The sequence below is a fragment of the Cicer arietinum genome, chromosome 4 (genome assembly GCF_000331145.2).
Source record: "Cicer arietinum cultivar CDC Frontier isolate Library 1 chromosome 4, Cicar.CDCFrontier_v2.0, whole genome shotgun sequence".
Taxonomy (NCBI): Eukaryota; Viridiplantae; Streptophyta; class Magnoliopsida; order Fabales; family Fabaceae; genus Cicer; species Cicer arietinum.
In genome coordinates this window covers 28,637,199-28,654,019 of record NC_021163.2, presented here as the reverse complement: position 1 = coordinate 28,654,019, position 16,821 = coordinate 28,637,199, and the positions used below count along the sequence as shown (strand labels likewise).

The 16,821-nt window shown below is 25.3% G+C and overlaps 1 protein-coding gene across 2 annotated transcripts; it reads left to right on the top strand.

Moving 5' to 3' along the window:
- Window positions 1-13,903: 13,903 nt before the first annotated feature.
- On the top strand, window positions 13,904-16,416 carry LOC101509517 (uncharacterized). 2 transcript variants are annotated; one of them, XM_027333283.2, is made up of 2 exons: window positions 13,904-14,101; window positions 15,324-16,416. In XM_027333283.2, the coding sequence occupies exon 2, from the start codon at window positions 15,334-15,336 to the stop codon at window positions 16,165-16,167; it is 834 nt and encodes a 277-aa protein (XP_027189084.1). In that variant the 5' UTR covers window positions 13,904-14,101; window positions 15,324-15,333; the 3' UTR covers window positions 16,168-16,416. The 2 variants fall into 2 exon arrangements, with proteins under 2 accessions (XP_027189084.1, XP_004497877.1); XM_004497820.4 differs by having other exon boundaries at window positions 13,907-14,101; window positions 15,329-16,416.
- The last annotated feature ends 405 nt before the right edge of the window (window positions 16,417-16,821 follow it).

The following is a 16,821-nucleotide window of genomic DNA, read 5'->3' as shown; positions in this document are numbered from 1 at the left end:
TAAGTTTTTTTAGTACATATATCTATATCTTAAAAAACTTGAATTAAATTTATTAAAACACATCTATCATCTAGAAAACTTTAAATTGAATTTTCTAATTTTCCGAAACTCAAAAAGGGTAAAATCGGTAGTGTAAATAAAATATGCGAAAAGGGGTATGATTAATGGTTATTCAAAAAATAAAGATATAATTAATGGAGCATTGAGGTATAATTTTCAAACCTTAGCTGCTTTGAAGATCTATAGGCCTCTTTTGAGAAAATTTTATCGATACCCCATTTATTATATTTCTATCTCTACATTTTACATAAATATTTTATCTTTTTAAGAAAGAAAGAGATGGGAATTAGGAATAGTGTGGAAACGGTGGACAATCCTTTATATATATATACAGTCTTACCCCATGTGTTTCGATTTTTCTTTACTATTTCGAGAAACTTCCATAAAGTTTTCTCAGTTTGCAATTTTTCTTTTGTTTATTTATTTATTTTTTTAAATGGTAATATAGTCTGGAATACTTGAAATTAAATTTCTGAGAGTACAAACCTGTTTTTGAAATATTTGTATTTTAAAAAATTCAAAATTGAAGCTTTTTAGAACACATTTTTCTATTTTAAATCAAATTTTTTGATACATAATTTAACTATGTGTGTTTGTTGAAATTTTTGTACTGTTGCTAAAAACTTTCATAAAGCTTCTCGGTTTGTAAGTTTTTTATTTTTTATTTTTCAAATGTAATGTGTTTCAAGCAATTTAAAATTAAAATTTTCAATACACAAATATTTTGAAGATTTTAAAGTTATAATTTTTTTAAATATTGTGTTCCGAAAAATTCAGAATTTAAATTTATTTAGAAGACATTTAAACTCACAAGAATTAATCAAGTTTTTTGCTACAGACTTTAACGGTGTATTTTATGAAAAATAAAATTTTATTGAGAAACTTTTTAAAAGTTTTTTTTGGTTAGTTTTTCAAATTTCAAATTTTTGTTTCTTTTTAAATTGTGATTTTTCAAATTGTTTTTTTTGAAAAAATAAAGAGTAAAATAGAGTTTTCTTCACATCGCATTTTAAACTTTCGAGTGTTTTTCGAATTAAATAGAGTCGTTACTAAAATTTATTTTAAAATAGAAAAAATATTAAAAAATTCATAAAAATAGAAAGAAAAAAAAAATTGTCTTTGAAACCAAATTTTGAGTTCAGAGGTCGATTATGTGTAAAGAATATATTAGACATCCGTTAAAATATGATTACTTATAATAAATTGTGTAAAATTAATATTAACTTAAATATATTAATTTCTCCTTATCATTAAATGTGAATATTAATTGTTTTTTTTAATGTGATTTTGAAATAAATGTGTGCTTAAGTAAAAAAAATAAAAAAAAAGAAATTTTTATTAATGTGTTTGATAAGAATGCGATCATACATCTACGTATGATAGAGAAATCAAAACTAAGTAGTTTTTGGATAAAAAATGTTGATGTGTTGATTTTTTTTTTTAAAAAAAATATTTTATTGTTGAAAAAAAAAAGTTTGACGAAATAAAATGAGTTTGTTTGATTTAAAAATGACGAGTTTTAAAACAATCAAGTTGTTCAACACATGTCTTAAAAAAACTCAAAGACTAAAGATGTCACATCTTGTTAACTCGTTTAAGAATAATCTTATTATTTTAGTTATAAAAATAAACCTTAAAATTTTTAAGTTGTACAACTTGTGTTATAACCGCTAAAAGATTAAAAAAATGTCACATTTAATTAATCACTTTAAAATATTTTTTTATAATTATTTAAAAAAAAAAAAGAGCTTTATGTAATTTATTTTGAAGCAATATTTTATTGATATTTTATTTTTTGAAAAAAATTAAATAAATAAAGATTTAATAAAGTAAAAGCTTAAGCATAATTTCAAAAATGGCAATAGGCATCTTTCAGAAGAGTAAGGCTAAATATGCTTTCAAAATAGTCTGGCTACATTTCAAAACAGCCAACCATCGTTTCAAAACAGAAGGTAAGCCTCAAAATTTCAATAAATCATAAACCAACCGGTATCATTTCAAAAACTCAAAGTTTCAATAAATCATGCTAATCAAAATCTCATTTTTTTTAGTTCGAATATAAGCTTCATATAACTCATTCTTTCATTTTAAATGTGAAATTAGAAACCAACAAATAAAAATTTCATTTTAAATGTGAATTCAGGACAAACAAACCAAATGAAATCCTATAGTAATAGTAATAAGATAGAGAACAGAACAAAAAACATGATAGTGACACATATCTATCTGTGGTATGAAGGCGGCGGTGGTGCATGGTTGATGGTGGTTAACGCGCGGCTTTTGGTGGAAGTTGAAATGACAGTGATGCTTTATATTTCTCGTTTTCTACTTTTTTTTCAATGGAGTTAGGTCGTTATTTCGTCTAACTTTTTTCTCTGAAAAAAAAAAAGAAAAATATCTCAATTTATAAACTACCTAGATGAACCTTTATATTCATGAGATAAATTAATATCTGATTTTTCTATTGTTGCAGCAAACCTCAAACAATCTTAGATAATTAGGAAAAAAAGTTGCTCACCTTTTTTATTGAGTGTAATTATGAGTGAAGATTTTAGCTTATAGAGTAACATGAAAAAAGGAAAAGGGGGACTGAAGAGAAAAAAAGGGGTTGAACAAGATAGCACATTTATTTATTTATTTTTGTACTAAGGATAATGGTAAATATGTATTCCAAATTTGGTCAGATTTTTATAAAAGATGATAATTGGGGTATTACACATTAAATTGTGGAGGTAGAGGTTAAGATATAGGTTAATTTTTTCATCTTTTGAAAGTCCAATACGTTTTTTTATTAATATGCCACAATCTATTGAAAATTCCCTTTTGTTAAAAGTACAATACAAATAATTATGTTATTACATGATTATATATAAATTTGACTCTTCTAAAGTAACAAAATAATAAAGTGAATACATAAAAAGTTAATATTATAATGATCTATTATTGGTATTCATATACATATAATATTATTTGTCTTATTCTCTAAAATGAGTTGTTTAATTTAGAGAAATATGATCATCGAACGTAAGATTCTAATTAACTAATTATACTTTTTTGTTTATTTATTCAGTTCAACTATCACGCTTTGTTGCTATTATTATATATCATACACCATGAATATTCAAAAGATGTTTCGTTTAAACATTTATTTTAACTATATAGCAAAATCTAGCAAAACTTAAATGAGTAAATTATAGTACAAGTTTGTTTAAATAAAAAATCAATTTGGATACAAGTTAAATATTAGAATCTACTATGTAGTATGTTACCCATGGGTGCATTTTTAGTAACATTTATGAAAAAACACTACTATTCTAAGTGCACACACCAGAATCATGTTGTTTGTTACCTATTCTTAAATTTAAGGGATTAAAATGATTAATATTTATAATTTTAAGGATCAATTTAATGATTTACTCTAATAATAAAGATATAAGGAAGCAATATTTTTATAAAAACTTAGACGTAATAATTAAAAATTTATTTATTACATAATGAACTAAAAGTACACATGATGAAACCAATAAAAGATCGAAAATAAATGAATCCTAATCTAAGACTCTGATTAATGACGTGCATCGCGAGAGCACTTTATAATGAAAATGCTTGTACTCGATCTTGTGAATTTATTTGTGTTGATTCTCTTTTTCAGTATTAGCTAACTTTAGAATGAGCTTCAAAGAATGAGAGTTTGAAAATGAGAGAAATTTCTCATGAATCATATTGAAAGATACAAAAAATTTATACTAGATGGTCTATATAAATGAAGTTTTATTGAAGGATTAAGAAACAAACTAACTAAACACTAACATAATTAATATTCTCTAATAGCACTAACCAATTCTTAATTAGGTTCCTTTCTAAAATTGAAAGATGTTAGCCATTTTAGTTCTTGTGTAACTTCTTCTATTAAAGTATATGAAGTGGCACATTAAGTGCCTCTCTAGCATTCTACGTAAAGTTCACATATCATAGATATCTTTGTTGGCATGACTATAATAGATTATCGACAAATTAAGGTCAATTTGGTTCAGCGTGGAGTTGTTCACATAGATTCACAACTGTGTGTGGGTGTATGTAGAAATGTAGAACAATTGAAACTTCTCAACTCTTATTATTTGAATGTTCATTGTATGGTAAAATGTGGAGGTGATATTTTGAATGGTTGGGGGTATATATTGTCCTCTCTCAAATAATTGTTTGGATAATGATATTCAACTTAAATGATTGACTATTCGTGGTAAAATCATGTGAGAACGATGATTGACATTCATTTGAACTATTAGAAAATCAAGAAATAACAAGATTTTTCTCCACGAAAAAAGTAAATATTTAAATAATTGAAATGGTGAAATACCTAATTTTATGGTTTTGGCTAAAATCGAAGGAGCTTAATTTTTCTTATGATATCTTCACAATGGAGCGATACACTATTATTCCATTTAGTAGTTAGTATGTAACATATCACTTTAGGTGATTATGTGTTTTTGTTGTTATTGTGGGGTTGAATAAACGTTTTGTATTTTTATTATTCATGCACATCTTGTATGATAATCTGTTTTGTTATATTTCAATGTGGCTTGTTTAGAAAAATGTCACATCATAGGGACTTTTATTACAATAAAAAAAATAGGATTACAATATTTGCATTCACGTTTTTATTCTTAGGGTGATTTGACTACTTTTATGACCCTTTTCAATGAGATGGAGATGAATATGAACATAATTGGATTTAATGTGTGCACTTATAATACACTCATGTAAGTTCTTTACCATTAAGGGTTGTTCAAGGACTTGTAGAATGGAAGAGACTACACAACGAGATGAATGATACTTGGTTTTGTCCCAATAAACTTGTATATAATTATTTGTATTATGTTTTTTTTAAGACTATGATAATAAGAAAGGGAAGAAGCTTGATTCACCTTATAGGATAAATGTGAAATTTGAAAACAATATATATTTTTTTTAATGGAGACATTACGAATGTTAATTATTCTACATCATATCATATGTTATGTTATTTAAAGTATGTCACATTGTTATTTTTTAGTTAAATAATCATAATAATAAATGACCAAAACTGTCAGATTTTAAAATAGAAGGACTTATATTATAAATTGAGAAAAATACAAAGACTAAAATTCCAATTAAATATAATTTTTTACATAAAAAAGGAAAGAGAATAATAATAATAATAATTTAAAATTTCATATGAAGTAGTTGTAAAATAACCATAAATGTCAATGTTATTAATAATAATTTTTTTTCTATTTTTTTTTAAATAATAATAAAAATAATATACATATAAGTTATTTTAACACCCTAACCATCTCTCATCGTTATCTTTATCACCTTTAAAATATTTTTTTCATATAAAAAATAATTAATTTATTTATGACTTCTAGAAATGTGTTTATTTTATTTAACCTTTACAGCTAGAGTTACGTATGCATCTAATAAAATCGTCATTAATTTTGGTTCTCTCATTTTTCTATATATAGGAGTATTAAAAATAAATAATATAATTAAACCAAAAATAAATATTAATATAATTCTGTAAAAGGAAATGTACATAGTTTGAGGTAAACTAAAATGTACTTATAAAACCTATTTCGAGTATCAATGGAGAAGGAAGAAGTTAAACTTCTGCGACAATGAAGAATATATGTAGAATCACATTTTTGTTATAAAAAAAGTATATTTACAATGAAATAAAACTGTTATTTAATAAAATTTCTATACTATCAAAATAAAATAAAATTTTTATATATTAAATTTGGTGCGTGAATCAATTCATAGTGAATAACTATTACAAAAACATTGTGACTTGAATTTTATAATTAACAAGTATTCTGTCCTATTTAAATAAATAAAAAAAACAAGTATATTCTGTTCATTGTTATGTATAAAATTTGGTACATGAATCAATTCATAGTAAATAACTATTACAAAAACATTGTCATCACTTGAATTTTATAATTAACAAGTATTCTGTTCTATTTTAAAAAAAATAAACAAGTATTCTGTTCATTGTGTCACAAAAGTATTATATGTTCATTGAATGATAAATTGAAAATACAAGTGAAATATTAAAATATAATTTCTTTTATGAAGAAATATTAGAATATAAATTTAAAATTAATATAATAAAAATTCATCTTAAAATATAAAAATATAACCATTAAGAAAAGTTAGTTATGAGAAACACTAAATATATAGTTAACGCAGTAAATATTATTTTAAATTGCAATCTAAAATATTTTCAACTGAAATAAATAAATAAATAAATAAAAACTAAAAAAAATCCCACCATAAATACAACCTTTCATTAAGTCTTTCTGCCTCATTCGAAAGAATCACAACTTCATTCTTTTATATCTAAAACTTTTTCTTATAAAATTATATTCCCTTTGTTTCCCCTTGTAAAACTCCATTTCAACATGGAGAAAATAGAACCCACCATGGAGAATGAGGTGAATTATTTTAGCTATGATGACTATGGTCGTCTTGGCCCTTTTATGGGACCTAATATCTCTAATATTGTTTGCTCTAGGGAGGATTTTATCCATCACTATTTTTTGGAATTGAATCACTTGATGACTATTGAGTTGGCAAATAGAAGGGGTGTCAATCTAGCTCAAATGAATTGTGAGTATCAAATCCCAAAATTCCCTTTTGCACCCCCACCTACACATGAGTTCAAGTCTCTTGAGACAAGAGATTTTATATCCCTCTTGGACAAACCAATCATATCCACCACCCTTTCTCCTAAACTTGATCCTCTTGAGTGTATTTTACCCACACCACATGGATCCCTCCAAAAAAGAGGACCCAAAAAACATACACCACCAAATGCAATCCTAACAAATGGAGTGAAGGATCCATTGGAGTTGAGTCTTGAGTTAAAGCTCTAACAAGTTCATCCAATTATGAATATGATTTGGCTAGGGACTTCTATTTGAGAGTTCTTTTGTTTTTGGTGTCAATGCAACACTACAAGAAATTACTTTTTAGTTTTCATTTGGGTATTTCATAAATAAGGAGTTTTCCTTCATTCATGCTTTTGTTGTTCCTTTATTTTCGTTAGAGTTTGTGAAATTTAGTCTCGTTTATATTTGGTCATGTCTAATCAAGTATGATCTATACATCATATCTTGGTATTTAATTTCATATTTTAATTATGTAATCTTGTTACAGTTTAATCAATCCAATCTTATATTTGTGTGTTATGTCGCGTAGATTTTGCATGTGTTTATGAAAAACAATACCCTCGTTCAAATACTTTGCTATATAGGGTGAAATTGTGAAATGTAAGACTAGATTCACATCCAAAAACCAAAAATTGAATATTTGGATGTGTTTGAATATTTTTTGTACAAGCCGCTGGAATCATTTCAAATTATATATTTTTTTTCAAAGTCAGAACCAAATTCTATATATAAATTTTAATACTCACTTATTTATAGTATGAAATTTTTTATAAATTTATTATTGAATTAGTTTTAATTTTTTTAACAATACCTATTTTGTTTAATTTAATATACTTTTGTTACCATTTTATATATTTTAAGCATAATCGATGAATGTTATTCCGTAATGTTAATTTTAATATATTACATGTTATCGACTAAAAATTCATTTTAGTCCTTAAAAAGGATTGTGAGACTCAATTTAGTCATTGAGAAAAATAAAGGTAACTTAGTTCCTAAAAAAATTAAACCAGAACAACTTAATTTTAAACTTCTTTATACTTTGTCAGGTTGATGAATGAAAGAAAGCAAAAGGAATAAAAAATAAGTTGAATTTTTAGTAGTTTGATATTAGATAAAATAAAAATAAATTATAATAGAAAATAATATATATATTTCTAAAATAACATAAATGTCCTTAAGAAAAATTGGAAAGGATAAAATCAATAAAAAGAAATATATCATTAAACAAAATAAAAAAAATATAAAAAGAAAAGTATATAAATAAATTATACAACAATCAAAGAAAATATTTAAATTTAATAAACTGAAAAATATCATATTTTTATTTTCTTTATATTTTTTAATTTTTTTAATCATATATAATTTTTTATTGGATATTTATATGATTTTATAAATACACATATTTCTTTTTATTTTCTCTTAGAGTTTAATTTATATGTACTAACACGTAAATTATTTTACACAATCATCCAATAAAAATTGATATTTTGACACATTAATTTGACACATTTTAATTGAACTAAAATTAAAAAACCTAAAAATAATCTAAAGGGATAGCTAACCCAATAACTGAAGACTATTATTATTTGTAATATATTTTTTTGCCAAAAAACACTTGTGTTCTCTTAACTTAATTTCAGTTAACGTTTTAGTTTTTTATCTTTTTTTCTTTTCCCGATTTGGTCATTTGTTTTAATTTTAAGTGACAATTTGATCTTTTATATTTCAAAATGTCAACAATGTTATCATTATTTTTTGCAAAAATTCAAAAAATTCATCAAATTTTTTAAATAAAACTCATAAAATTAATTATCATCCTCGATATAATGCAATTTCATCAAATTCATAAATTAAATCTTTAAATAAACTCATATTTTCATCTCTAACAACATCAAATAAAGAATGAAAAATATGAGTTTATTTGAAGATTTGAGTTACGAATTTGATGAAATTTGTATTATATTAAAGAATATAATTAATTTTATGGGTTTTATTTGAAAGTTTTGATGAATTTTTTGAATCTTTGTAAAAAAAAGGATAACATTGTTGATATTTTAAAACATAAAAGATCAAATTATCACTTAAAATTAAAATAAAGGACCAAATCAAAAAGAAAAAAAAAGACTAAAACATTAACTGAAATTAAGTTAAGAGACCACGGGAGCTATTTAGCCCTTTATTTATTTTAATTTTATTGAAATATTTTAAGTTTTTGTTTGATACCGATAAAAAAAAAAAGTGATTTTAGTGTTTAATAATTTATTGAGATTAACTTATAGAGATCGAAATAAAATTAATCTATTTTATTTCTGTTACCTATAATGAAAATTACATTTTATAAAAAATTAATTATGATAAATAATTTATTGAGAAGAGTTTTTTCGTTTTAGTATCATATAATACAAATGGATGAAACTCTTCAAAGTGATTATTTTTTTAAAATGACAATTTTTTCATTAAGTAATTGTACCAAACGGACTTTTTGCTGATGTTGTAAAATCTATTATTCTTATGGGATAATAGTATAAAATATGATTTTCAATTTTCAGTACATATAAATTAAACTTTGTCTTTTGCACTAAACAACTACATAATTATCTTATTTTCTATCACTTCTTTTTCTTTTCATTTTCTTTTGTTTCCTCCATCTTTCATTCATCAGCCAAATAAAGTATAAATAATGTTAAAAACTAACTTGTCTCTAATTAATTTTTTAAAGGACTAAACATTACTTTTATTTTTTATAAGGACTAAATTGGATATCTCATTTTTTCACCGTGGTTAAAATGAGTCTAAACTCTATGTTATATTTTGAAGATGCAAAAAAAAAAAAAAAAACAGAAGAAATAGAAATCTGAATTATGTTGACCATTTTAGAATCTGATAAACTGAAAGTGTTATTTATCATAATATTCAACTTTGAACGTTAAATAGATTTAATATAAGTTGAAGTTGAACCATAGAGAAATAATCAAATTAAATTTTGATTATCCAAATTTGATGCTTCGTCGTTTGTATGAAATTATTAAAAAGAATAACTTATCTCAGACTTACTTCTGAAGTCAATAAAATTTCATCTAATATAATATAAGGGGTTTGTTAATTTACCCACTCATTTTTTAGTGGGTGTAATTGAGCAAGCCATAACTAAAAAAATTGTGCAATACATCTTTTAAGTTGTAATTTTTTTTGTCTTAAAAGAGATGGTAAATTCCACCATAATTAACTCACACAACTGTGAGGTCTTATGTGCAAATTCAAAATTAAACATCCAACCTAACAATATTGATATTTGTCAGTTGAGTTAGGACTTCATGACACCTTAAATTGTAAATTAACAAACTATTTGTGTGTGTGTGTGTGTGTATATATATATATATATATATATAAGGAGTAAGATAAGAATACTTTATTATTGGTAAGAAATATGAACAATAAATTATTATTAGTAGAAATTAAAAGGTGTCATAAAACGAATCATTTCAAGATCTATGTATTGGAGAAGATAGATGAATAAGAGGAAGAGAGAAAAAAGAAGAAAAGATAGGGCTAATAGCATTATTCTCTTATTGTCTTCTATTACAATGTAAGTCTTATACAAGACACAAGTAAATAAGTGAATATTAATGGACATTCACTAATAGGCTTAATATTCATAACACTCCTCCTTGAATGTTCGACAACAATATGTTTCATTAAAACTTTACTAGAAAAACCATAATAGAAAAAATCTAGTGAAAGAAAAAGAGTACATTATTATTTGTGTGATTAACTGCCTCATTAAAATTTTTATCGGAAAAACCCTATGGGACAAAATTAACCACAATGAAGGGAAAAAAGGTGCACAATATATTTATTTCTATATTCCTCTCCTTCATATGTATTGTACAATACCTTGATGTTGATTTGGTTCATTTCACAACACGTTATCAACATGAAACTCTACTAATAGTAAGTCTAATGAATGTATATTTTCATAATTTTTCCATATTAATCTTTTAAATATATCATGCTTATTTACTCCTTATAAAATTTGGAAGAATTCAATATTCATGCATCCTTAAAGGATTGCACGTATAATTGTGTTATAAATTGTTTAGATATATTATATAGTTCTTGAATAACTTTAAAAAAAAAAACTAATATTTATTCCTTATAAATTTCAAAATAATTCACTATTCATATATCATTGAATGATTGTCTTATCGGCCTTATTTTGAAGATTTCGATATTTTGCAATCTTTATGTTTTATAAATTAAATAATGAATCTGCTCAAACTAACTTTACAATTATTTTATAAATCAAACTTATAGTTAATTATATTGTCAATTGTTATTTATGTTTAATAAACAATTTCCAATTGTGTTTGATTCACACTACAGTAATTCATTTCTCTTTATTAAAGTGTAATAATTTAAAATCAATTGAGTAAATTTCTATTTGATTTTATTAGTGATTATTACTTTGACTTTGATTTGATAATAATGGTATGACTGACATCAAATAGTTTTTTTAATTACCTTAAAAAAGAAATGCAAGGTTTTTGTTGAAATTGATTTACAATTAAATTTTTATTTTTTTAGGAATGATTTACAATTAATTAAATTTGTTTTCTATATTAGTTATGGTATATAATATGGAATGTTAAAATTAAAATTTGAATTTAGAATGTTTTCATTGCATATTAACTATATCATTATTACTACATTTTTCTCATAAATTTTTTTCTTTTCTTTCATGTCAATCTTTTATACTTCATATCAATGTTAATCTTGTATATTTCTAGCACAAGAAGTTTTTTGAAGAATTTTATTTAGTTTGTATAGTTATGATATACATGATAAATTCTAGAAGGATTGCAAGAGTGTGATTCTCTTGAATTACCATTTGTGGAGATTTTATATAGTTCACCAAGAACTAAAATTTTGATATTAAAACATCTATATATGGTTGTTCAAATAATGATTTTCTTGATAATTATTTATTAACATCATTTGTGATATAGTTCTTGTAGAAGATTTTAATATTAAAGTATCTATGTTGGATTGCTCAAAATATGATTTTCTTGATAATTATTTAGTGGTTGGGTCCTTGATGAAATAGAATTTAATACCCTTAATTGAAATATATAAAATCTATTTGATATTTGTATGATTTGAAACAAACTTATTTATGTTCATTGAATATGCTCTTGAAATAGTAAAAGATTTATCAAATACAAAAGACTTGTGGTTGAGTTCCTAAAGAACTATACACTTAGACCATGATGAAAATCTATACGATCTATTTAATCTTAGTATCGATTTAAAAAAAAAAAAGAAAAATAAGGGAATAATACTATTAATTATCTGTTCTTCTCTTTTCTCTCTTCCTCTCATTCCCCCTATTTATTCTTAAAGGGTGTAACAATAAAGAGAAAAATTCAAACAAATTAAAAAAGTTTGTTTGTTTAGATTTTTGCAATAGTTTTTTATGAAATCGGAAACAAATCAAGATAATGACGAAGAATAAATTGGTTTGGTTTGGTTCAGTCGAGTAATATATTAAATATTAAGAAATTTTTCTTATAAAAAAAAATTATATCTTTTATACTACTATTAAAGTAAGTACATAAGCTAGAGTGAGAAAAATAATAAATAATAATATCTATATACTTTTTTCAATATATTTTTAGGATAATACTAAGGGAAAATATCTATTAGAGTCTCTTAACTTAATTTCTGGTGAGAGTGTAATTACTTTTCATTTTTTTCTTTTCGATTTGATCATTTATTTTATTTTAAGTAACAATTTGATTATTTATGTGTTATAATGTCAATAATCTTATTATTTTTTTACAAAAACCTAGAAAAATTCATCATCATATTCAAATAAACCTAGAAAATTCATTATCGATTTCAATTTTTTTTATATATTTATCAAATTCATAACTCAAATCTTCAAATAAACTCATATATTTATCTCCAACATCAAATCCATCAAATAAAGAACTCACACTTTAAGATTTGATCTCCAAATCCCCAAGATAATGTCTTCTTCTTCTTCTTTCTATCTTTATCCAAATTAAATCTCTAACCTAAATCTTAAAATGTGAGTTATTTATTTGACGAGTTTGATGTTGTTGTTTGAGATAAAAATATAAGTTTATTTGAAGATTTGAACTATGAATTTGATGAAAATTTGGATTTTCTAAATTTCTGTAAACAAAGAATAATATTGTTGATATTTTAAGACATAAATAATCAAATCATTACTTAAAATTAAATAAAGAGTTAAATTAAAATAAAAAATAAAAACTAACATTCAATTAAATGACCAATAAAGTATTATTCTAATACTAAATATAATATTTTTTATTTAAATAGAAAGAAAACATGAAGCTGTCATATTAGCACAAGTAATTTAAACCGTCAAACTTCAAACTAATTAAAATACATTAAATAAAAAGAGCAAACTAAAATATATTAAACAAAAGGAGAAAATAAAATGTGGAGCACCAAACCAAAACTCTTAAGAACAAAACAAAAATATTAATTAAAACGAAAAAAACATAATTCAAGTCTCTATATCCAACTTAAAAAATGTTTACTATAACTAGTACAAAGATTACTAGTAGTTCAAGAGTTCTAATAGAAGATTTTCATTGATTAATTTTTGTGAACCCACTCTGAAATAAGTATTATACAACTACAATTGGGTCAATTGTTCTTGAACTTTTTCTTTTTAATTAGTTTAGAAATTACCTATTAATAATTATCCTAATTAGTTGATTTTGCAACGTCCTTCAAACATTTCCTCCTCATTAATATACCTTTGAAATGATAATTTATATAAAGAAACATCTTTCAAATTATTATTACCATGAAACCGATATTGGTCAATTTAATTTTTCAAAAAATGAATAAAGGTAAAATTTGTTTATTTAGTTCCATTTAAAAACACATGTGAAAAATAAAATGAATTTAATCGGTTTAAGCTGGATTTTTTATATTAATGGAGTTACAAATCACTAGCTTGGCCCAAATATCCATAGAAAGATAGAATCCAATTCCAAATAAATACAGTATCAAACTATCCATGATTATGAACAAGCTATTAATTCTTGAGGGTAAAAAGGGAAAATCATACTAAAAATACTCCACATCACTCACGACACATCTCTCTCTGCACAACTTTAAAAGAAAGAGAGTGAGAAAGAAGAGATTCGAGAGAGAAACACACAGAAAATCTGTGCATAGAGAAAATGAAAGAGAAAGTAGAAAAAAGAAGAAGCTAAGGTGCATGTTTTCGAAATCATCACCATCATTCTCTCTCTTTAAGTGTGGTGAGTCTTCTCATACATTTCTACTTTGGAATTTCGATTGAGGAACAAACGTCTCCAAAAATTAGGGATTTGGACTTGCATGTGCTTATTAATGATTTCTGTTGTTGTTTGATTGTAACATGCATGGGTTGATTTCATGTATGTCAAATCTCTTGTGCTAACATGAACTTTTAGTCCATATTTAATATGTATAATCATAAATATCCATGACAATATTTTTTTAAATTGTTTATGGTTAAATGCAGCTCCATGTTAGCACAAGTGAAGGCATAGAAAACTAGAGAAGAGTTTCTATTGCTTTCACTATATATATACATAGAGAGGGAATGCTAGATTACACTTACTAGTTTTTGTAAAAGAGTATTTTGCAACATGCACCTTAGAGTATTGGGTGTATTCTAGCAAATGTTTATGGGGGTTACTAACATACACCCACTTATTTTTTAGGAGTATTTTAGCAGCATACACCTTCAAGTGTATTAACCACTTTTTAGTGATAACTTGCTAACATATTCCTTCTAAAAAACAGGCGGGTGTACCTTAACAAATCCTTATATGTATAGAGAGAAAGGCAAGTATATTGCCTCCACTACTAAAAGTTTCTCGGTCGGTCCCTGGTTAAATGTTATCATGAAATCAATAAGCTGTTGAGTCATTGTTTTGTGCTGTATATGGAAAATGAATAATGAGAAATTCAATCAAAATAGGAAGTATGCTTTCAATTCAAAGCCTGCGGTAATTATTATTATTTATGTCGTTCTCTTTTAATTGCATGTCAGTGGCATGCATAATGTACTTTGGAAGTGGTTAGGATTTGTGTGTTAGATGTTGACAGTGAGTTGGATGAAAACATTGTAGGGTGGATATATATCCATTAATAACATCCCTAGAAGATGTATTCTAACAACTTATAATTTGTCTTAGAAAGATTTTAAAACGAAAGTCTTTAGTATCTTAGCAAGTTACTCATTTTCCCTTAGTAACTACTTAATTCTACTGGTATGATTCCAAGTTCCCCTTTAGTGTTGCACAATTGTTATCCCCTGTTGAGCAGAAAGATGTAGTACTTTCATAAAATATTTCATTTATTATGAAGAAGTTGGAGGATGATGAAGATGTCCTATGGCAGTATTTGGGTAGTTTCTTCTAATATTCCTTCATTCATGTTCTGATTTTTTGCTTTCTACTTATAACTTGGCTTTCCATTTGCTTTTTCATGAAGAACAGTCACGATGTTAGTGAAAGATATGTCTGGGAAAGAGATGCGAGAATTCCATGGAAAAAGTAGGAGAATGGCTGATCTCATAAGGAGTTTTCCGCAGAAAGCTCTAACCAATAATTCCCCGGCCACACCCTTTTTGAATGTTGAAGCAAAACGACCTCGACTAGAGGTTTCCAGTTCACCTCCTGTGCAGGTTCGTGGAAGCAGCCAGCCTAGTTTATCTGGTGTGGATGAAATGTGGACTTCGTTTTATACACAGATCAATGGCAGTGGCGGTGGTGATGGTGATGCCACATCAATCTGGGATGACCATTTTCCATTTGGAGAGCTTATTGAGAAACATTTCAGAATGGAAAAGTATCATGAAAAAGTAAAGGAGTTAGAGTTAGAAAGTGCACTCCAAACTAGCCTGGCAGATTGCTTTCGAACAACCTTCCTTCTTCGTGTTATCGGGCGGAAGTTTGGTGATATGGAAAAGGAAAAGAAGACTTATGTTGGAGAGATTACTGAGTTGAAAAAGAAGTTGTCTGAATCTGAGAAAAATATGGCTCAGATGACTAGTCTTAAAGATGAGCTGAATAAATTGAAGAAAACATTGGAAGAATCAAACTTGGAAAAAAGTCAACTGGTAGCAAGAGAAAAAGACTTGATGGAGGAAAATTCCAAGATTAGATTAAAATCACTCATCAAAGAAGATGCTAACAAGATTACTATTGAAAAGTTGAAAGCTGAAATTGAAGAATTGAAGGGTGAAATTTCATTGCAGTACAAAGCTGGCTATGGTGCTGGCTATGATAAGGCAGTGAAACAAGTTGTATTTTTTGCATCACAACTTAAACCTTGACGAAGTTGAATGGATTAAAACTGAAAGTATTCGGGGTAAGAAGTTGGTTTTTGAACTTGAAGGTGATTGAGGGAATGCCCTCTTAAACTTGTGTAGTTGGAGCTTTGTTTTGGGGTATAAATGTTTTGGATTCCAATATGGGTTTCTAGTATATATGTTTTACTCTGTTTTCTTGTAGATTGATATTACAGATATAAACTCATCTTTAGAGTATAGTTCTCAATTTAAGTCTTTAACATTAGTCTGCTATTTGAACTGGTAATTTACATGAGTACTTTACATATTGGTGGTCATTGTCCAGATATAATATACATTTTTTACAATTTATAATACAAAATAGACAACAAGAAGTGACTTTCAGATTATATATATGCCAACAGAATTTAGAAGCAGAATCTACTGTACCCCAAAATAAATAGAATTCGGAAACAGTAATAGACTATCATTAATTAAACATTAAAAGAAATAATGAATTATAATCCGCAGTAATAACAATTTATGTAAGCATAAATTGTAATGAATAGTATTAGTTAGAGTCATTGGGATAATTTAATAGAGATGGATATCTATTGTTGATAAATTAAAGAAAGAATCTTAATTGATAGAATGATTCTGTGCAGAATTTGTCTTATTTATTTTAATTGCTATAATTTA